The sequence below is a fragment of the Scyliorhinus canicula genome, chromosome 30 (genome assembly GCF_902713615.1).
Source record: "Scyliorhinus canicula chromosome 30, sScyCan1.1, whole genome shotgun sequence".
Taxonomy (NCBI): domain Eukaryota; kingdom Metazoa; phylum Chordata; class Chondrichthyes; order Carcharhiniformes; family Scyliorhinidae; genus Scyliorhinus; species Scyliorhinus canicula.
The window spans coordinates 15,519,371-15,541,485 of NC_052175.1; the positions used below are offsets into that span (position 1 = coordinate 15,519,371).

General features: G+C 49.8%; 1 protein-coding gene and 1 long non-coding RNA gene across 6 annotated transcripts in view; one reads left to right on the forward strand and one right to left on the reverse strand.

The window, feature by feature from the left end:
* The window catches only part of chtopa (chromatin target of PRMT1a), a 44,644-nt gene that overhangs the window by 12,456 nt on the left and 10,073 nt on the right, over nt 1-22,115 (reverse strand). For 2 of the 4 annotated variants that reach the window (XM_038787253.1, XM_038787254.1), the window contains exons 2-3: nt 20,120-20,437; nt 16,590-16,740 (exon numbers count right to left, since the gene is read on the reverse strand). In XM_038787253.1, coding sequence (XP_038643181.1) covers nt 16,590-16,730 — 141 coding nt within the window. In that variant the 5' untranslated portion in view covers nt 16,731-16,740; nt 20,120-20,437. The remainder of the gene's footprint in view (nt 1-16,589; nt 16,741-20,119; nt 20,438-22,115) is intronic. The other 2 variants (XM_038787251.1, XM_038787250.1) reach the window with 1 other exon arrangement.
* On the forward strand, nt 2,980-3,545 carry LOC119958677. 2 transcript variants are annotated; one of them, XR_005459049.1, is made up of 3 exons: nt 2,980-3,006; nt 3,164-3,251; nt 3,521-3,545. It is a non-coding gene; the product is annotated as an uncharacterized LOC119958677 (long non-coding RNA). The 2 variants fall into 2 exon arrangements; XR_005459050.1 differs by lacking the exons at nt 2,980-3,006; nt 3,521-3,545 and adding exons at nt 3,123-3,163; nt 3,321-3,349 and having other exon boundaries at nt 3,202-3,251.

A 22,115-nucleotide genomic window follows, 5' to 3' on the forward strand; every position in this document is an offset into this window, starting at 1 on the left:
AGCGTCCTCAAAACAATTCCAAAAGGTTTGTCAAATATGATTTCCCTTTCATAAATCCATGTTGACTCTGTCGAATTTGATCATTTGTTTCGAAATGTCCAGTTACCATTAACAATGCATTCCAACATTTTTCTCTTCTTTGAGCGTCACACTAACAGGTCTGTACGTTCTTTACTTTCCCCCTTCCTCCCTTCTTAAATACTGGGGTCATGTTTGCAGTTCGCAGGAACCTTTCAAGAATCAGCATCATTTTGGAAGATATCCACCAATGCTTCTGCCGTCTCGCTAACCATTTCCTTCAACACTCTGGGGTGAAGCTCATCTTGTCCAGGAGATCCATCAACCTTCAATCCAGTTAACTTTTTAAGCACAGGGCAGCACGGTGGTACAGTGGTTAGCACTGCTGCCTCACGGCGCCGAGGTCCCAGGTTCGATCCCGGCTCTGGGTCACTGTCCGTGTGGAGTTTGCACGTTCTCCCCGTGTCTGCGTGGGTCTCATCCCCCACAACCCAAAGATGTGCAGGGTACGTGGATTGACCACGCTAAATCGCCCCTTAATTGGAAAAAAAAACTGTTTCAAGTGCAACCTCTTCATTAATTTATTTTGTTTTCTCAATTTCACAAGTCCCTTAGTTGCCTCGCATTTTGGGGAGATTTTCTGTACCTTCCTCTACGAAGACAGACTTAAACTAACGGCTTAGTTTCTGCACCATTTCCCTGTTCTCTATTATAAATTCTCCTGCGCCCATGTGTACTGGGCCTACTTTATCCTAGCTAACTTTTTCCTTTTATGTACCTGAAAGTTTTACAGCCCGTCCTTATGTTCTTTGCTAGTTTGCGCTCGTATCCAGTCTCCCCTTTCTCATTCAGTTTCTTGGCCCTCCTTTGCTGGGTTCTAAACTACTCCCAAACCTTAGGTTTACCACTCATTGTGGCATCCTTACAAACCATTTACTTTAATGGAATGCAAGCGTTTAATTCTTTCATTAATTACTATGATTTTAGTGTATTTTCCCAATCCACCAGTCAACTTGCCCCTGTCATAATTTGGTGCTTGCCAACGCTTTGTCGGTCTTCAATTTTAGCTTTCTACTTTCCGATTTTTTTTGAAAAACAGTTTTGCTGAATCAGAGCTCCCTCTCAGGAATCTAGCTTCAACCCTCCCGACAGCACAACCTCGTCTCCCTGCAAGGACATTAATCCCAGGGCAGCACGATGGCGCAGTGGGTTAGCCCTGCAGCCTCACGGCGCCGAGGTCCCAGGTTCGATCCCGGCCCACGGGTCACTGTCCGTGTGGAGTTTGCACATTCTCCCCGTGTCTGCGTGGGTTTCACCCCCACAACCCAAAGATGTGCAGGGTAGGTGGATTGGCCGCACTAAATTGCCCCTTAATTGGAAAAAATGAATTGGGTACTCTAAAATTTAAAAAATAATAAAAAAATCCCAGTCCTGCTAAAATGCAGCTCGCCCATCTTGTCTCATCTGCCCCAGAACCAGTCTCAATGCCTCAGAAATATGATGCCCTTCCTCCTCCTACACCAGTTCTCCAGCCACGTGCTCAATTCTCCTATTGCTATGCTCAGTTCAGGCGAGATGGTGGCATGGTGCTACTGTCGCTGGATTATTAATCTCGAGACCCAGGGTGATGATCTGGAAACCCAGGTTCAAATCAAACCATGGCGGAATCTGAACTCAATAAAAGGTCAGGTTCACGGATGTCCTTTCTGGGAGGAAATCTGCCATCGCTACCTGGTCTGGCCGACATGTGACTCCAGACCCACAACAATGTGGTTGACTCTCAACTGGCCTCTGAAATGGCCCAGCAAGCCACTCAGTTGTAATAAACCGCTACAAAAACACTAAAAAAGAATGAAGCCGGACGGACCAGCCGGCATGAACCCAGGTACCGGAAACGACAAGCCCAGTCCTATCCATCCTGCAAAGTCCTTCTGACAAACATCTTGGAGCTTGTGCCAAAGTTCAGAGAGCGGTCTCACAGACTAGTCAAGCGAAAGCCTGACAGTCATATTCCCGGAATCCGATCTTGCTGGCACCACTATCACCATTCCTGGGAATGTCCTGTCTCACTGGCAAGACAGACCCGGCAGAGGTACAGTGGGGAGGCAGAGGCAGCGGTACAGTGGGGAGGCAGAGGTAGCGGTACAGTGGGGAGGCAGAGGTAGCGGTACAGTGGGGAGGCAGCGGCACAGTGGGGAGGCAGAGGTAGCGGTACAGTGGGGAGGCAGAGGTAGCGGTACAGTGGGGAGGCAGAGGTAGCGGTACAGTGGGGAGGCAGAGGTAGCGGCACAGTGGGGAGGCAGAGGTAGAGGCACAGTGGGGAGGCAGAGGTAGCTGTACAGTGGGGAGGCAGAGGTAGCGGTACAGTGGGGAGGCAGAGGAAGCGGTACAGTGGGGAGGCAGAGGTACAGTGGGGAGGCAGAGGTACAGTGGGGAGGCAGAGGTACAGTGGGGAGGCAGAGGTACAGTGGGGAGGCAGAGGAAGCGGTACAGTGGGGAGGCAGAGGTACAGTGGGGAGGCAGAGGTACAGTGGGGAGGCAGAGGTAGCGGTACAGTGGGGAGGCAGAGGTAGCGGTACAGTGGGGAGGCAGAGGTAGCTGTACAGTGGGGAGGCAGAGGTAGCGGTACAGTGGGGAGGCAGAGGTAGAGGCACAGTGGGGAGGCAGAGGTAGCTGTACAGTGGGGAGGCAGAGGTAGCGGTACAGTGGGGAGGCAGAGGTAGCGGTACAGTGGGGAGGCAGAGGTACAGTGGGGAGGCAGAGGTAGCGGTACAGTGGGGAGGCAGAGGTAGCGGTACAGTGGGGAGGCAGAGGTAGCGGTACAGTGGGGAGGCAGAGGTAGCGGTACAGTGGGGAGGCAGAGGTAGCGGTACAGTGGGGAGGCAGCGGTACAGTGGGGAGGCAGAGGTAGCGGTACAAAGGGGAGGCAGAGGTAGCGGTACAGTGGGGAGGCAGAGGTAGCGGTACAGTGGGGAGGCAGAGGTAGAGGTACAGTGGGGAGGCAGCGGTACAGTGGGGAGGCAGAGGTAGCGGTACAGTGGGGAGGCAGAGGTAGCGGTACAGTGGGGAGGCAGAGGTAGAGGTACAGTGGGGAGGCAGCGGTACAGTGGGGAGGCAGAGGTAGCGGTACAGTGGGGAGGCAGAGGTACAGTGGGGAGGCAGAGGTAGAGGTACAGTGGGGAGGCAGCGGTACAGTGGGGAGGCAGAGGTAGCGGTACAGTGGGGAGGCAGAGGTACAGTGGGGAGGCAGAGGTAGCGGTACAGTGGGGAGGCAGAGGTAACGGTACAGTGGGGAGGCAGAGGTAGCGGTACAGTGGGGAGGCAGAGGTAGCGGTACAGTGGGGAGGCAGAGGTAGCGGTACAGTGGGGAGGCAGAGGTAGCGGTACAGTGGGGAGGCAGAGGTAGCGGTACAGTGGGGAGGCAGAGGTAGCGGTACAGTGGGGAGGCAGAGGTAGCGGTACAGTGGGGAGGCAGAGGTAGCGGTACAGTGGGGAGGCAGAGGTAGAGGTACAGTGGGGAGGCAGAGGACGCGGTACAGTGGGGAGGCAGAGGTAGCGGTACAGTGGGGAGGCAGAGGTAGAGGTACAGTGGGGAGGCAGAGGACGCGGTACAGTGGGGAGGCAGAGGTAGCGGTACAGTGGGGAGGCAGAGGTACAGTGGGGAGGCAGAGGTAGAGGTACAGTGGGGAGGCAGAGGTACAGTGGGGAGACAAGACGTAGCGGTACAGTGGTATACAGTGGGGAGGCAGAGGTAGTGGTACAGTGGTATGTATAACCACAGTGGGGAGGGAGTTGACCTAGGAGTCCTCAACATCAACTCTGGACCCCTTGAAGTCTGAGGTTAAACATGGGCAAGGAAACCTCCTGCTGATTATCACGTCCCAGCCACCATCAGCTGATGAATCAGTACTCCTACATGTTGAACACCACTTGGAGGAAGCACTGAGGGTGGGGTGGGGGCAGAGACACTCTGGGTGGGGACAGAGACACTCTGGGTGGGGACAGAGACACTCTGGGTGGGGGCAGAGACACTCTGGGCGGGGGCAGAGACACTCTGGGCGGGGGCAGAGACACTCTGGGCGGGGGCAGAGACACTCTGGGCGGGGGCAGAGACACTCTGGGCGGGGGCAGAGACACTCTGGGCGGGGGCAGAGACACTCTGGGCGGGGGCAGAGACACTCTGGGCGGGGGCAGAGACACTCTGGGCGGGGGCAGAGACACTCTGGGCGGGGGCAGAGACACTCTGGGCGGGGGCAGAGACACTCTGGGCGGGGGCAGAGACACTCTGGGCGGGGGCAGAGACACTCTGGGCGGGGGCAGAGACACTCTGGGCGGGGGCAGAGACACTCTGGGCGGGGGCAGAGACACTCTGGGCGGGGGCAGAGACACTCTGGGCGGGGGCAGAGACACTCTGGGCGGGGGCAGAGACACTCTGGGCGGGGGCAGAGACACTCTGGGCGGGGGCAGAGACACTCTGGGCGGGGGCAGAGACACTCTGGGCGGGGGCAGAGACACTCTGGGCGGGGGCCTTCAATGTCTTCAAAGGAATACTCTGCATCTGCCTGTATGAGCGCAGCTCCAACTCAAAACCATCCAGGACAAAGCAGCCCCGCTTGATTGCTCCCCCTTCCACAAACATTCACTCCCTCCACCAGCGATGCACAGTGTCAGCCGTGTGTACCGTCTACATGATGCACTGCAGTAACTCACCAAGGTTCCTCAGGCAGCTCCTTCCAAACCCACGGCCACTACCATCCAGTAGGACAAGGGCAGCAGATACCTGGGAACCCCACCACCTGGAGGTTCCCCTCCAAGTCACTCACCACCCTGACTGGGAAATATCTCGGCCGTTCCTTCACTGTCGCAACATCATGGAACTCCCTCCCTAACAGCACAGTGGGTGTACCTACACCTCAGGAACTGCAGCGGTTCAAGGTCGCAACTCACCCACCATCTTCTGAAGGGCAACTAGGGATGGGAAAGAAATGCCGGCCTAACCAGCGACACCCACATCCTGTCAATTAATTTTTTAAAAACTAGTGCGAGAGTGGAAGTAATCCTGAGATTACAGCCTCCAAGATCCTCATTTGTAATCTCCTTCCTTGCTCCCTAAAAGCTGCTTTCAGGACCTCATCCCCTTCCAACCTTTGTCATTGGTACTGACGTGGAGCACGCCCTGGCTGTTCACCCTCCCCCAGAGGAATGACCGGAAACTGCTGAGTGACATCCTTGAACCCGAGACCAGGGCGGCAGCATATCATCCTGTAGTTCTGTCTCTGGCCACAGAAACACCCTTTTGTCCTTCTAACTAACAAATCTCCTATCACTACTGCTCTTCTCCTCTTCTCAATCCTTCCTGTGAGCCGCCGAGGCGGGGCCAGCCGGGGGATCGCCGAGGCGGGGCCAGCCGGGGGTCGCCGAGGCGGGGCCAGCCGGGGGGTCGCCGAGGCGGGGCCAGCCGGGGGTCGCCGAGGCGGGGCCAGCCGGGGGGTCGCCGAGGCGGGGCCAGCCTGGGGGTCGCCGAGGCGGGGCCAGCCGGGGGGGTCGCCGAGGCGGGGCCAGCCGGGGGGTCGCCGAGGCGGGGCCAGCCGGGGGGCCGCCGAGGCGGGGCCAGCGGGGGATCGCCGAGGCGGGGCCAGCCGGGGGTCCCCGAGGCGGGGCCAGCCGGGGGTCGCCGAGGCGGGGCCAGCCGGGGGTCGCCGAGGCGGGGCCAGCCGGGGGTCGCCGAGGCGGGGCCAGCGGGGGGCCGCCGAGGCGGGGCCAGCGGGGGGCCGCCGAGGCGGGGCCAGCGGGGGGGGCGCTGAGGCGGGGCCAGCGGGGGATCGCCGAGGCGGGGCCAGCGGGGGATCGCCGAGGCGGGGCCAGCGGGGGGTCGCCGAGGCGGGGCCAGCCGGGGGGTCGCCGAGGCGGGGCCAGCGGGGGGCCGCCGAGGCGGGGCCAGCGGGGGATCGCCGAGGCGGGGCCAGCGGGGGGCCGCCGAGGCGGGGCCAGCGGGGGGCCGCCGAAGCGGGGCCAGCCGGGGGGTCGCCGAGGCGGGGCCAGCGGGGGGCCGCCGAAGCGGGGCCAGAGGGGGATCGCCGAGGCGGGGCCAGCCGGGGGTCGCCGAGGCGGGGCCAGCGGGGGGGGCGCCGAGGCGGGGCCAGCCGGGGGGTCGCCGAGGCGGGGCCAGCCGGGGGGTCGCCGAGGCGGGGCCAGCCGGGGGGTCGCCGAGGCGGGGCCAGCCGGGGGGGTCGCCGAGGCGGGGCCAGCCGGGGGGTCGCCGAGGCGGGGCCAGCCGGGGGTCGCCGAGGCGGGGCCAGCCGGGGGGGTCGCCGAGGCGGGGCCAGCCGGGGGGGTCGCCGAGGCGGGGCCAGCCGGGGGGTCGCCGAGGCGGGGCCAGCCGGGGGGTCGCCGAGGCGGGGCCAGCCGGGGGGGTCGCCGAGGCGGGGCCAGCCGGGGGGTCGCCGAGGCGGGGCCAGCCGGGGGTCGCCGAGGCGGGGCCAGCCGGGGGTCGCCGAGGCGGGGCCAGCCGGGGGGTCGCCGAGGCGGGGCCAGCCGGGGGGCGCCGAGGCGGGGCCAGCCGGGGGGTCGCCGAGGCGGGGCCAGCCGGGGGGCGCCGAGGCGGGGACAGCCGGGGTCCCCTCCATACCTTGCGTATTCCTCTTGGTTCTTGACTATTTTCTACCCGACACCTGTCATCAGCACACTTTCTTCCTCATCCGTATTTCTATCCCTTTTTCTATCCAGGAAGCTCTGGGTGTGTTTGCCCTACCGTTTCCTCTTCAGGGAATATATCTGGATGGTGTCCGGACCACTTCTGTTTTGAGGGTAGCCCACTGTTCAGCTGCAGATTTTCCCACCAACCTTTCGTCCCAGGTTAACCGGCCCAGCTCCGTTCTTGCCCCAATGAAGTCAGCTCTCCCCTAGTTAATTATTTTTACTCTGGATTGACTATTTTCTTGTTCTTAAAATACAATGGTCACTGTTTCCCAAATGTTCCCTCCATGACACTTGATCTACTTGGCCCACCTCATTTCCAATAAGGCGGAAAACTGCCAGAAAATGCTCCCGGGAAAGACCTGAAAGTTGAAAGCAGAGATTTAAAATTGCTTCTATAAAGAATAAAAGGGACAGGGAGTACAAGTATTTAGATGAGCATTTGAAATGTCACAGCATGCAAGGCCAGGTGCTGAAAGATGGGATCAGAGTAAATAGGTGTTTGATGGGTGATCTGGACACCATGGGCTTGTTTCCGTGTTGTAAAAACTCGGATTCTCAATCGAAGCGTAAATCCGCAGATAAGGCTGGAGAGGTTACAGAAATAATAAAAGGACAAAAAAAAAAAACTCGGTATCGGAATGCACGTAACATTAAAAACAAAACAGATGAACCGACAATGCAAAGAGATTAATATATATGATTGAATAGCCATTCTAGGGACATGGGCTGCAGGCTACCAAAGATTGGGCCCTAAATATTGATGGGTGTGTGATTTTTCGGCAGGATAGGAAGTTTTAGACTGGAAGGGTTTTATCTGTTATATAAAGATGACCATGAGCAGCACGGTAGCATTGTGCATAGCACAATCGCTTCACAGCTCCAGGGTCCCAGGTTCGATTCCGGCTTGGGTCACTGTCTGTGCGGAGTCTGCACATCCTCCCAGTGTGTGCGTGGGTTTCCTCCGGGTGCTCCGGTTTCCTCCCACAGTCCAAAGATGTGCAGGTTAGGTGGATTGGCCATGCTAAATTGCCCTTAGTGTCCAAAACTGCCCATAGTGTTGGGTGGGGTTACTGGGTTATGGGGATAGGGTGGAGGTGTTGACCTTGGGTAGGGTGCTCTTTCCAAGAGCCGGTGCAGACTTGATGGGCCGAATGGCCTCCTATCTAAACATGAGCTCCATAGAGCAGGATAATCTCTGCAGGAAACCAGGATATGGGTAAAATTTAGGAATGGTAAAGGCAATAAGTCACTTATGGGAGGATTGCATAAGGCCCCTTATTAGTAATTACACAAGTCAATTCTGGCAGGGATTTGCGGATGTTATGCCAGAAGTCCTGGACGGTAGGGAAACTCGGCGTCCAGAGTTGCCAATATTCGGGATGTCGGATGACCCGGGGGCAAAGGGGGGTGGAGGGAGGCCAATATCCTGGCCTTCTCCTCCCTGGTGGCCCGGAGATGGATCTTGCTGAGATGGAGGGACTCGGAGCCCCCGATGTCAGGAGTGCGGATCAGCGATATGGTAGGGTTTCTCAGTCTGGAGAAAATCAAGTTCGCTCGGAGAGGATCAATACAGAGATTCGCCCAGAGTTGGCGGCCGCTCATAGATTTCTTCAACAAAAATTGAACGGCCGCAGTAAGGGGGGGCGGGGAGGGAAACAGGAGGCATGGCGATGTTAGATAAGGACAGGGAACTTAGTGTACGAGTAATTGGGGACAGGGCGGGAGAGTGCTGTACTTTACTTTGTTCTTTGATATTCTTTGAAGTGGGGTCGTGGTATATTGTTTGTTGTTCTTCCAGGGGTTTCTTTGGTGCGTCGGCCCACGCGGTTGTTTAAGAAATGTCAACACGTTAAATTGTGAAAATTACAAATGCTTCAATCAAATATTTTCTATAAACAAAAGTAATCATACAGTCGGACGGGTATCGAAGAAGAATTAGCGGAACCCGAAATATAGAAATCCTCATGGATAACAAGCAAAACAATCAGGTGGAACGGAGAACTCCCCGGGAACTCAGGCACTTCAAACATTGACGTCTCTCCCTGCAAGGGACTCGGAAGGGCAGCTTGAAATAAGAATACGGTAAGGAGAGCCCATCAGCAGCCAATACAGAACAGCATCGGACTTTGATTGATGGACTTCCCTTCAGAGCAATAAAACAGTTTGCCAGATGCTGAGAGGTGGAGGAGACTTGGAGTAGCTCAGACATGGCTCTCCTGCATTGAAGTGAAGTTTCTGAGCTTTCATTGGCAAAGGTGCAAAGCAGCAGCCAGGTTTCTGGCATTTGGTCTGAGGGGCGGCCTGAAGCAATAGTGATGGTCGCCGACCTAACATTGGGCTGCAAGACTGTGAAGCAAGGAGAAGAGACAGCTGGTCAATGGCTGTCGAGGGCAGCACGGGGTGACTTTTGACCTCTGGGCCAGGCAGAAAGAACAGAGATCACCAGGCCAGATAGCCAACAGCTGCATACGTGGTCACCGCGGTTTGGGCACCTGAGCGAGACCCAAGAGATAAGCAGAGTAGCAGGAGGGAGGTGCCAAGGGGGCCTGGCAAGTGCTGCTGCGTGTCTGGGGGAATCGGGGAGCATCGGCAAACAGGGCAACTCGACCACAGCCAGGAAGGGCTGAGTGGGAGCGCACTGGGCAGTAACCAGTTTTCGCATGTTGAATTTACTGCCTATTTTGGTGTCAGTCATTTCTCTGTCTGATCAATTGTGGTGCCCTTTATGGCACTCCCGTTGACCATCCATCTGCACAAGAGCTTTCCCAAAAACCGATAGCAGTCATCAGTTACTTTGGTAGGAGTTTTGGCAGCGAACTCCGACTGGTTCTCAAACAATTTCCGGAGACGACCCCCACCGACACAAGCTTTAATTAGTTTCTGCTTTTGCTGAAGCAGGCTTTGCTGGACAGAATATTCTGAAGACTTAGTTGTGGATCGTTGAAATCACGACAGATCATCCCCAGTCAAATCTCTGAAGACTGTTGAATTATTTGCGTGCTTTTCGACAAAGGTTCGGATGAGAATGCCAAGAGCCACTGCATTAAAAGGTTTATTGAATTCTACCGGGAGGACATAGACACTTATCTTTTTGAAGATGAAGTGAAACGATTTGTTCATTTAACCAATAACGATGAGCTTTTTGCTTCAAGATTACCAGGTGATTTGTACAGACTTGTACGTGGTGACTTGCAGGCAACCTTTCCAAATGCGGAAACCATTCTGGTTTTTGAACTTAAGAAAAAGTGCAGAGGAAAAGCCATCTAAGTTGCCACGGATTGCAAACAACTGATGAAGAAAATCTAAAAAATCTACCATGTTCACCGGTCTAAATTCTGTTCTTCAAGGGAGAACACATGCTGGTCTGATACAATGGCTGGTGGTCAATGCAGACAGTTATAACCAGTGATTAACCACCATCCCCAATCGCTCGTTACTGACCGTCAGAAAGTCTCCTCTTACTCTTCTGGACAATTCAAGAACGGAATCCTGCCACACAGTTGACAGCAAAGGCCACTGATATTAGACTTGTATTGACATTCCACTTCATTGAAGTATTTACTCGTGGATCGCACTGTTTCTGGTTCATTCTGTCGTGCTATCATATCTTCGGCTGATTTATCCAACCAGTTCAGGTTCGCTCGCCTCAAGTTACAGATCGCAATGTTGACCATCTCTACCGTCATGCTGACAACATATAAGCTTGGATTTCAATTTATGATTTCAAAGCATGATCTGGACAGGTTGGGCGAGTGGGCAAGCCAATGGCAGATGCAGTATAATTTGGATAAGTGTGAGGTTATTCACTTTGGAAGCAAAAACAGGAAGGCAGATTACTACCTGAATGGTTGTAAATTGGGAGAGGGGAGTGTGCAGCGGGACCTGGGTGTCCTTGTGTACCAGTCGCTGAAGGTAAGCATGCAGGGGCAGCAGGCGGTAAAGGCGGCTAATGGTATGTTGGGCTTCATTGTGAGAGCTTTCGAGTATAGAAGCAGGGATGTGTTGCTGCAATTGTACAGGGCCTTGGTGAGGCCACATCTGCAATAGTGTGTGCAGTTTTGGTCTCCTTCTCTGAGGAAGGATGTTCTTGCTCTCGAGGGAGTGCAGCGAAGGTTTACCAGACTGATTCCAGGGATGGCGGGACTGTCATAGGAGGAGAGATTGACTAGGTTGGGATTGTTCTCGCTGGAGTTCAGAAGAATGAGGGGAGATCTCATGGAGACTTATAAAATTTTAACGGGACTAGACAGGGTAGACGCAGGGAAGATATTACCAATGATGGGTGTGTCCAGAACCAGGGGTCACAGCCTGAGGATTCAGGGTAAACCATTTCGGACAGAGAGAAGGAGACATTTCTTCACCCAAAGAGCGGTGAGCCTGTGGAATTCATTCCCACAGGAAATGGTTGATGCGAAAACTTTGAATATATTCAAGAGGCGGCTGGATATAGCACTTGGGGAGAATGGGATCAAAGGCTATGGGGAGAAAGCAGGATTAGGCTATTGAGTTGGATGATCAGCCATGATCGTGATGAATGGTGCAGCAGGCTCGAAGGGCCAAAAGGTCTCCTCCTGCTCCTATGTATCTATATATGTATCGATTAGGACAGGCTTGTTATTGTCATAAGTTAAAGAGTTCTACAGCAGTCTGTCAAGTAGCGATTCTGGATTTCTGAGCCTGGCATCGGGCAAGCTGAGAATGGGCGGGGTCACGAGGGCATTGCTGTCATTCAGGGTAGGGCTCGATGACATCGGGGACGGAGTGTGACCTGCGGTCCCCACAGAGGGAGAGCGCGGCGCCTGCAACGGTGCTAGTCTGCCTCTCCGACAGCCGACTCTCTGAACCCCTTGCAGGCATCAACGAATGCCTCATTACTCTCAGTCTACAACTTGCCAAGAAGCAGCAGGCAATGGTCACGAGTGTCTACGTGCCAGCCCTCAATGCCAATGGTGAGCGTAAAGGCGGCTTCTAACGCCAACCCGGTCACCATAATCTTCAACATTCCTCAGGAAGACAAGATCATCCTCCTCGGGGACTTCACCATCAGGGTTGGAAAGGAATTTGTAATTGTAACTCAAAACGGGATTCTCACCAAATGCGCTGAACACCAGCTCGTCATCACTGACATACCAAAAAGTCAAGTTCAAGACATCCACGATCAAAGTACTGGCACATGATTGACTAAGTCATCACCTGATCCTGAGAACAATGATGCCCTTATCACCAAGGTTATGAGCAGTGCCGAAGACTGCTGGACAGAGAACCGATTCATCCGCTCCTCCATGTCCAAACTCCACCCGAATCAGCGGGTGAAGAGGAAACAGCTCAGAAAAAAGATCAACATGGTGCAGCTTCAAGGGCCGAGCATGCTGGTGAACTTCCAACACCTTCACCAAAATCTCCAAAGTGTTCATGCTAATGGAGTAACTGCAAACTGGATAAGAGCTGGATACAGTCATCATCCCGAGCTGTGAAGTAAACATCAGCCACAAGACTAGGAAACACTAAGACTTGTTCGATGAAAACAATCGCACTATCCAAGAACTCATCGACAAGAGGAAAGCTCTCTGTGCCTAGCAAAAAAGACATCACCAACAAGGCACAGAGGAGAGCTCATCAAACAGCAACGGTGGAAGAGCAAAAAACGAAGGAAATTAAGAACCAATAGTGAACCGAGACAGCTAAGGCGCTGCAACTCCTTTTCAACAAGTACGACACCCGGGGCTTCTTCAGTGCCACCAAGACAAGAGTGCCACGGAACATTCTAGGCCTCAAGCCGGTGCGGAATAAGAACAAAATCTTTTTGAGAGAAAGTAAACACCAGCCTCAGATGGAGAGAACGCTTCAAAGAACTCCTAAACCGCGACAATTATAGATGAAGACATGTTCAAGGAAATCGCTCAACTCCACAATGAAGGTGATTTAACTCCCACCAAACATAGCTGAAATCGAAACCGTCATCAAACACACAGAATGAAAAAGCCACAGGAGTGGATCCCAGCGGAGATTTTCAAACCTGGAGGAGGAGAGATCACACGTCATTTTCATCACCTGCTCCTGAAAATATGGGACGGAGAAGAAATCCGACAACCTCAGATGTGCCGGCATTGCCACCACCTTCAAGAAAGGAGACAAAAAGTGGACTGTGGGAACTACTGAGGAATCTCCCCACGCTCTGTCACCGAGAAGATCATCGCTTGAATCCTCGGGAGCCGCTTTCTCCCAGTCTCTGAAGAAATTTCTAGAAAGTCCGTTTTAAAAAAATAAATGTAGAGTATCCAATTTTTTTTTCTAATTAAGGGGCAATTTAGCGTGACCAATCCACCTACCCTGCACATATTTGTGTTTGCGGGGGTGAAACCCACGCAGACATGGGGAGAATGTGCAAACTCCACACGGACAGTGGTTCGATCCCGGCCCTGGGACCTCGATGCCGTGAGGCAGCAGTGCTAACCACTGCACCACCGTGCCGCCCCCATCATCCTTCTGGAAAGTCAGTGTGACTTTCAACCAAACTGTGGAACAATGGACATGATTTTCACCTCTCGACAACTTCATAAGAAGCGCCAAAAGCAACATGGCGTTCATCAATCTGGCCAAGGCTTTTGATTCAGTCAATCGGGAAGTGTTACGCAAGACCCTGTCAAAGGCTGGCTGCCCAAAGATGATCAACAACATCCTCTGACTCCTCCACGTCAAGATGTCGGCAACAGTCCTCCCAGGTGGAAATAAGACAGAAACCCTTTGAGGTCAAGACAGTACTCATGCAGGGGTGTATCATCGCTCCTACCCTTTTCTCCATCGTCACCATCCTTCACCTGGTCAAGAACAAGCTTCCCAGTGGAATGGACATAGTCTCTCAGCTGGACAGAAAACTCTTCAACCTCAACCAGTTGAAATCCAAATGGAACTTCAGTATGGAACCTGGACTAAGTACAGACGCCACCTCAAGGCCCTGGAGTAGTACCATCAATGCTGTCTGAGACGGCTCTTCAACATCAGCTGGGATGACAGGTATACTAACATCAGCGCCCTGGAGGTAGCCAAAAGCACCAGTGTTGAGGCCACGATCATCTGAAACTAAATCCGCTGGGCCGCCACGTGCTTAGGATGTCAGAGTCCCAGCTACCAAAGCACATCTTCACCCAGCTCAAGGTAAGCTCCCCAACAGGAGGATAAACACACCCTGAAGGGTTACCTCAAGAAACGCAACATAGGTGTCAATGCCTGGGAGATCCTGACTCAATCTTTCAACCTACTTGCAGGAACCTCCTAATTGAAGGGGCACAATTCTTCGACAATACCCAAGGGCAAGAGGAATTCCAGAAAGGTGCCCGAGAAAGGAATTAGCAGCGATAGAGTTCAAGGACCAATCCCACCTCCCGGAGACACCTTCCGAGAGTGTGGTCGGAAATGCAGCTCTGGGATCGGGCTCATCAGCAACGCAAGGACTCTCAGAACCCATCACCAGTGACATGGGAGTTTCTTAGATGGACATTCATATTCATTAGTGGGTGATTGCTAAAGGAGGAGTAGTCACGGTGGGTGTAGTGTACAGGCCCTTTAATAGTAATCACACAGTTGGACAGGGTATCAAAGAAGAATTAGTGGGAACGAGTCAAAAAGCTGCGGCAATTATGATGGTAGATTTTAATCTACATATAGACTGGAATAGGAAGGCAAAGTTAGCTGAACTGGACAATCCATATAAATGCAGTGACTAAAACAGCAGATCAAAGGCTGGGCATTTCTGTGGCACGTAACTCACCTCCTGATTCCCCAAAGCCTGTCCACCATCTACAAGGCACAAATCAGTAATATGATGGAACACTCTCCACTTGCCTGATGAATGCAACTCCCAATAACGCAAGAAGCCCAACACCATCCAGGACAAAGCAGCCCACTTGGCTGGCACCCCATCCACCACCGTAAACATTTACTCCCTCAAATGACACACAATGGCAGCAGCACGTACCATGTGCAAGACGCACTACAGGCACTCATCAAGGCTCCCTCAACAGCACTTTCAAAATCCACAAGCTCTGCAATTAGAAGGGCACGGGTGGCAAATTGATGGGGACAAAACTATCTGTAAATTGCTAACCACGCCACTCAGCATCCTGACTTGGAACTATATTGCCAATCCTTCAGTCACTGGGTCAAGACTGCCTGCCTACACCACATGGACTACTGCAGCAGTTCAAGGCGGCAGTTCACCACCTTCAGAGGGCAATTCGGGATGAACAATAAATGCTGTCCAAGTCACATCCCGTGAACGAATGAATAGTTTTAAAAATCAGCTTTACAATTTCTCGACATGATAGAAATCCCTCATTATTCTGGTAAACTTTGTCCGTACCCTCTCCAAGGCCTTGACAACCGTGGCGCTTGCATTGCACAAAATACTCCAGCTGAAGCCTAACCAGTGATTTGCAAAGATTTTCCATTCCTTTCTTGCACTCAATGCCCTTATTTATCAGTCAAGTAACCTACATATTCAAACTTACACCAACTTATCCCACCCGCTTCAAGGATTTGCGGAACGTGAACCCACACTAATCCCATTACTTCAAAGAATTTCATTGAATCAGACAGTTGTCGAGTTTTATCCCTTCCTTTTTGGACAGGGTTGTGAATATTTGCAATCCTCTAGCTCTCTCGACAGCTCTCAAATATTAAAATCTATTAAGATTGTGGTCAGAGATTCTGCTATCATCACCGAGCAACCTAGGATGCACGCTATTGGGACTAGATAAGTTAACTTTAGAGTAATGCCAACCTATCGAACACCTGCTATTGATCTTTTTCACTGACGTCCATACAAAGTTGAGGTGAATTAAACTCCCAACGAGGGAAAAGATCTTTCACTCATTATTCCGAAGGTTCGCATTTTTCTCCCAAGTTTTCACTTCAGCAATTTTTTTCCTTCAATACAATCTGGAAGAAGTAAAAGGAATTTGCTCTGCATTCTGAGGGGAAAAAAAACTTAAAATTAACTAACACTACAGTGCCACGCTTGTATTGTTTTGTGTTTTAGGTGTCCCATGGAGTCAGTAACCTACAAATGCATTTCAATTAAGAAACAGTCGGAGCATGAATGTCAAAGAACAAAGAAAAGTACAGCACAGGAACAGGCCCTTCGGCCCTCCAAGCCTGCGCTGACCATGCTGCCCGTCTAAACTAAAATCTTCCACACTTCCGGGGTCCGTATCCCTCTATTCCCATCCTATTCATGTATTTGTGAAGATGCCCCTTAAACGTCACTATCGTCCCTGCTTCCTCCACCTCCACCAGCAGCGAGTTCCAGGCACCCACTACCCTCTGTGTAAAGAAAACGTACCTCGTACATCTCCTCTAAACCTCGCATCTTAAACCTATGCCCCGAGTAATTGACCCCTCTACCCTTGGAAAAAGCCTCTGACTATCCACTCTGTCTATGCCCCTCATAATTTTGTAGACCTCTATCGGGTCGCCCAATGGGATTCGCCTTGAAATAGTTTATAAACTAACATTTATTTAATGGGAGGTGTTTCGATAGTTTCAGAGCAATTCCAGATGTCAAGTTGCTATCAGCACCTGTAGTCAGCAGAGCACATGCCTCTTATCTGCAATTCTCAAGAACCCCTGCCATTTGGGTACAGCTGACGGTATAAAGTACCAAACAAGTCCCTCCAAGGAGGAAGAGAAGCAGTTAAAAAGTGCAATTACTCACAGTAACTCTTACACATGGATGGGTGTCTGATTAGATAGCACGACGATCAGAAACGGAGGAGCAGATCATTTGAGAACGCATTGCTGGAGAATGGTGCATGCCATGGAAATCCTGGGGTGATAGGGAGGAGAAACTATGTCACCAGGAAGTTGTTGCTCACCTGCTTCAGCTTCAGAGCAGCTTGGACAGAGGGCCTGTTCTCCATCTGCTGCGCCAATCGGCGGTTTCTGGCACTAGCCAGCTGTTGCTGCTGCATCGTTGCTCGAATGCTCACTGTTGGAGGCTGTTTGTTCTTCAACATGTTGGTAAAGCTTCAAGGTTGAACAGAAGTGGTTTAAACAGGTTTTAATACACAGAACTCAAAGGCAATTCGAGTCCCTCAGCTACGGTGCCCCAGCTCCCAGTGAAAACCTTTCCAGTATAGAGATACGTGGCACACCTTTTTGTTGTTTAAAATGTGTTCATTCCCCCGAGACTGGGATTGCAACCATTGTAGGCTGAGTTATCAGAGGAAAAAGGTGCATACATTTAATAGCAGAAAAATCAAAGCAGCAAGATGAGAGCATGAAGGGAAAAGAGCAAGTGGCAGGGTGATTTGAAGAAAGGACTAAAAGAGACATAGCAATAGCAGAGAACATTAAAGTAACAATACTGAAAGAAATCTACTGATCTCTCACAAGAATCGCCCAAAGTTGTAAAGGAGAGGATATTTGAAATTTTGCTACCACATCTTATCAAAAGAATCATTTCCAAAGGTCAGGAAAGGGGACATTCTCAAACTCCAAACAGCTCCACTAACAAATAGAACAACATCTCATTTCAACCTTTCCAACTGAAGGAAAATCTAGAACCACCTTTAAATGTGAAACCAATTGTTTAACCAGATTACTAAACAATGCTAAATACAAAACTAACGAGGCATGGAGATATCTTGCGCCCACAGCCTAAACAGAGAAGGTGCTTCGGAGTACTAGATTAGTGAAAGGGTAGCCCCAAATGCTCACGTTTTAAGATTAGGTTAAGACTAAGCAGAGGACAGACCGCTATGGTTCTAGGTTTTGAAACTGGACAGGTTTCCCACCTTGATGGTCATCTTTACTGGAATCACTGGAAATGAAGCTGCATGAATATTGGGGAAAATCACAGAACTGGATCGGATTGTTATACACGATGGCACTTAGCATAGAAACAGGTCAATTGGCCAATGCTGATGTCTATTTCCATAGACGTCTCCTCCCATCCTTCATCTAACCTTTTATATTTCTTGTGTAAATTGTATTCTTTGGTGCCTTAATAGTATTTAAATAATGTAGATCAGACTGTGCACAGTACTCCCAATGTGAGGTTACCCAGGCTCTATGTTTAACTTCTCTGCTGTTCAGTTTTGTATCTCTGCTGTTTGCTAGTCGGTCTTATTAACCTGCACCGTGACTTGTAATGATTTATGCAAACCTCTGATCCTCTACTAATTATTTCCCAAGTAATATGTGGCCTTCTTATTATTCCTACCGAAATATACCATCTCACACTGAAGCTCATTTGTCAATGACACACCCATTTTACAAGTTTATTGATGTCTTCCCAAATGGTCATAATTGACCTCTTGCGTATTGGCTTCATTCCCCAAGTTTGGTGTCATCTGCAAATTTCTTTATTGAATTTCCAATTCCAGAGACTAATTTTGCTTTTGCAAACTGTGAGCAGTGGTTACGGCAACAATCCTTATGGAGCACCACTTTTCATCTTTGAGTAAGCATTCTACTACTTGTTCTGACTGTAGTCATGTGCAATACCTTGACAAAACTAGAACTACTGCATTTCTTTAATCCACTGTTAGTTCTTCAAAGGATTCAGTAGGAAATGGATTTCCTTTTGAAATCCATGTTATTTTTCAGTTTCTTGATATTTTTCTATTACATTTGAGTAAAAATTCTATTACCTTTCCTACCAGCAACATAAGGCTAATTGTTTAGCTCCCTAAACTTGAACCATCTCTCTTTTTAAATACAGGAATTCCATTAACTGTTCTAGATTTGTTGCAACTATTCCCTTTTCAAGAGTTTACATACATTTAAAAGTGGTTCTGCAGTCCCTTGTCTAACTTATTTTAATATATGCAGATGTATTCGATATGGACTCGGAGTTTTAACCCCAGTTTAGTTAGTTCATCAATTATCGTGCCCCATATTATCTTAAATACCTTATCCTTTTTGATTTCTTCTTCCAATATCTTCTGCCAGCCCCGGAAAATATTGAGACGTGTAATTATTTAATATTTCTGCTGCTACTTGAGTTAATTATGTTTATGGCTTAGTGGTCCTATCCTCAATCCTGATTTTTCTTGTTATTTATGTGTCTGCACAAAACCTTGATAATTTGATTTTGACGTTTCTCTTTGCCATACCCATTTGATTTTGTTGGCCTTTTACTTTGATTTCATTTTGCCCTTATTTTTTTTAACTCATTAAACTCGCCACTTCTTGGTTTTCAGTGGGATACATTTCTCCTTGTATCGATTTCTATTGATCATTTTTATGTTTTCCAACTGTTCTATGGTCAGTAATTATTTCCAGTTAATTTTCCCTATGTCCATTATCCTGCTGGTGTTTTATCCATTTCATTACCTTGGTCTTTGCCTTCTGTTAATTTCAATCTTTATTTTAAATCTTGTCATGCTGTGATTACTGTGTTGCCCTAAACTAATATCTCTTGTGTAATGGCTTATTTCCCAATGTAGACCCTTTTTAAGGCATGTGGGTCACCAGCAAGGCCAGCATTTGTTACCCATCCCTAATTGTCCTTCAAGTAAGTGGCTTGCTGAGGGCCATTACAGCAGGCAGTCAACCACACTTGTGTGTCACATGTAGGCCAGACCAGGTAAGTTTGGCAGATTTTCCTCTCTAAAGGATATCAGTGAGCGATATGGGTTTTTGCAACAATGATCACCATTATAACTCGTTTTCAATTCCAGAATTTTATTAATTGACTTTAAATTCCACCAGCTGCCATGCAGTGCTCCCTCTCTGACTGGACCATTTATATACTGGGTAAAAATGCCATCCTGCATAAATGATAACAACTATTCCCTCTACCTCACTCCCCCATTGTCAAAACGTCTGTCCAGCTAAGACTGTAGGTGTAGTGGCCTGGGTGCCCAGTAATTCATCCAACAGAAAGTCAATGCCTTTGCAAAAAGAGAAAAAAGGGGCTAATACTTTACTGCAACATTTAGGAGCTGAATTGTGAAGCCAGTGAGCAAAAGGTTGGAATAAAGTGGAAAGAGCCGTCTATTACGCAACATGGCTGTGCCTTTCAAGAAAGGCCAGCTCATTTTTACAACTGAAGAGGAGAAACAGTCGGAAGTAGAGAGAAAGCAGATCATGAAGCAGATTTTGTGCCACTTACAAGACCCCAGGTGGACACGAGGGGCCTTTGGACTTGATTTATGGTGCCCACCAGCTGCCTCTTACAGATCAGACCACACAGCACAGCTGATGTGTCTGTCATGGACAGGACAGGGGGGGGGGGCGGTTGCACCCCAGATCAACTGGTCACCACTGCTGTAGTTTCTGTTCAAATGCATCAGAAACCACAAATGCAGCAGGCTGGGGATCCACAAGACTGTGCCAGCAATCTTACCACTAGGGTTATTTCCAAAAAACCACATTCTTACAATCAGCTTGTTCTTACGTTCAGAGCAACTGCCCCGCATCATTCTACCACACCTAGGTCACCGTCCTTCACAAAAGGTGTTTTTTTTTTTTTGCATCTGATAACTGCTTTATTTAAGTGCCATCAACTACTGGAGCAGTATTATACAAGGGACGAGCAAAAATTCTCCTATGGTGAATCCCTGTGCACTTATATATCCTGTAATTGCTAATCAGCTACACGATTGGCACTTGAAATGTTGCCGGCTGCCTCACCGCTCGTTCAGTGACATCTTGGTTGTGCTTTTCAGCACAACCTTTGGCGTTGATGGGGCAGACATTATGAGACTTGGATGCTCTGTAACAGAAAGGAAATGCATGCAATCAGCACATAGCAGTAACAAGATTTTCATCTGCAACTGATCTCTACCAAAATTAATAAAATATATTGCTGAAAATTCCCAGGATTGGCACTTGGTTTTACTTGACTACATTTTATTTATTTATTTGATTTATTGTCACGTGTACAGAGTTACAGTGAAAAGTATTGTTGTGCATACAGTCCAGACAGGTCTTACCATAGATGAAGAAACATAATGTGGAGGTGCCGGCGTTAGACTGGGGTGAGCACAGTAAGAAGTCTTACAACACCAGGTTAAAGTCCAACAGGTTTGTTTCAAACACGAGCTTTCGGAGCAGTGATGAAGGAGCTGTGCTCCGAAAGCCAGCGATTTGAAACAAACCTGTTGGACTTTAACGTGGTGTTGTAAAGACTTCTGACTGAAAAAACGTAAGACATAGATAAATACACAATCTAATTAATAGGCACAGGCATCGGGCGAGCATACAGTGCATTGATACCAAAATGCAAATTAGACGCAATGTTGTTAAAGTGACAAGAATGCAGTAGGCTACATGCTGTTGGGAACTTTCTGCTGTCTTTTTGGAGAAAGAACGGCTGGCGGAATTCGTCCCACTCCTTCAGATAGTCCCGTTACCATTCTGCATATCATGCTGAATCTTTATAATTAGTTAAGTGCAGCATTTTCGTTTTGGCATTTTCAACCATTAAAAATCTTTCTTCCTGGCACGGCATCTCCACATCATTTCTTCCTGGCAGCATTTGGTAAAGGCTTCCACCTTATTTAAACAGAATTCTTTAGCCATCTCTCTCTCTCCATTTTGGAGAAAATAACATCTTTGTATCAACTGCTAATTAGCCTCATGATCGGTATTTAATGTCAGGTTGTTCACCTCGCACTCCTTGCAACAGTCCCAACCAATCCTGTCATTAGCATTACTAAATGTGTCAGTCTTGGTTGTGTACAGAATTGTTAGTGTTAGAGTTACTGCTCCTACGACCAGAGCTGCATCAACCAAAACAAGCAGAAAAAAGGGCAGCAATGCTGTACACCCCCCCCCCCCCCCCCCCCCCCCCAATTCTGAAGTCTCGTTCTCGCCCATCGGGACTGAATTCCCATGGGGTGAAGTTGTACAGTCCTGGGATTTCTCATCCATGCGTCTCGACTGAGCATCAGGTTGGTAGTGTGTGTGTGTGTAAAAATAGAAGGGAATCCCAGCTGGGCCTATTTGAATTAGATTCACCAGAAGGGTTTAATTGAGTAGAAACCCTCTGAAATAGGATCTACAATCACAATTCCAACACTGCCCGCTAATGATAATCGCTTATTGTCACAAGTAGGCTTTAATGAAGTTACTGAGAAAAGCTAAGATCACTAATTCAGTACAGACAAAGAAACATACCTTTCCTGGTGTTATGTATAACTTAAACAGTGGCCTTGCCCACCAATCCAATGTTGGGCCTCCCAAAAGCAAGCGTGAAGTAGAGGTACAAATATGCAGACAGATTATAGAAAAATGTAGGAGCAATAGGGTGGTTGTGATGGGAGATTTTAACTTCCCCGACATTGAATGGGACTCATGTAGTGTTGGATGCGTAGATGGAGTAGAATTTGTAAGGAGCATCCAGGAGAGTTTTTTTTTTAAGAGCAGTATGTAAATAGTCCAACTCGGGA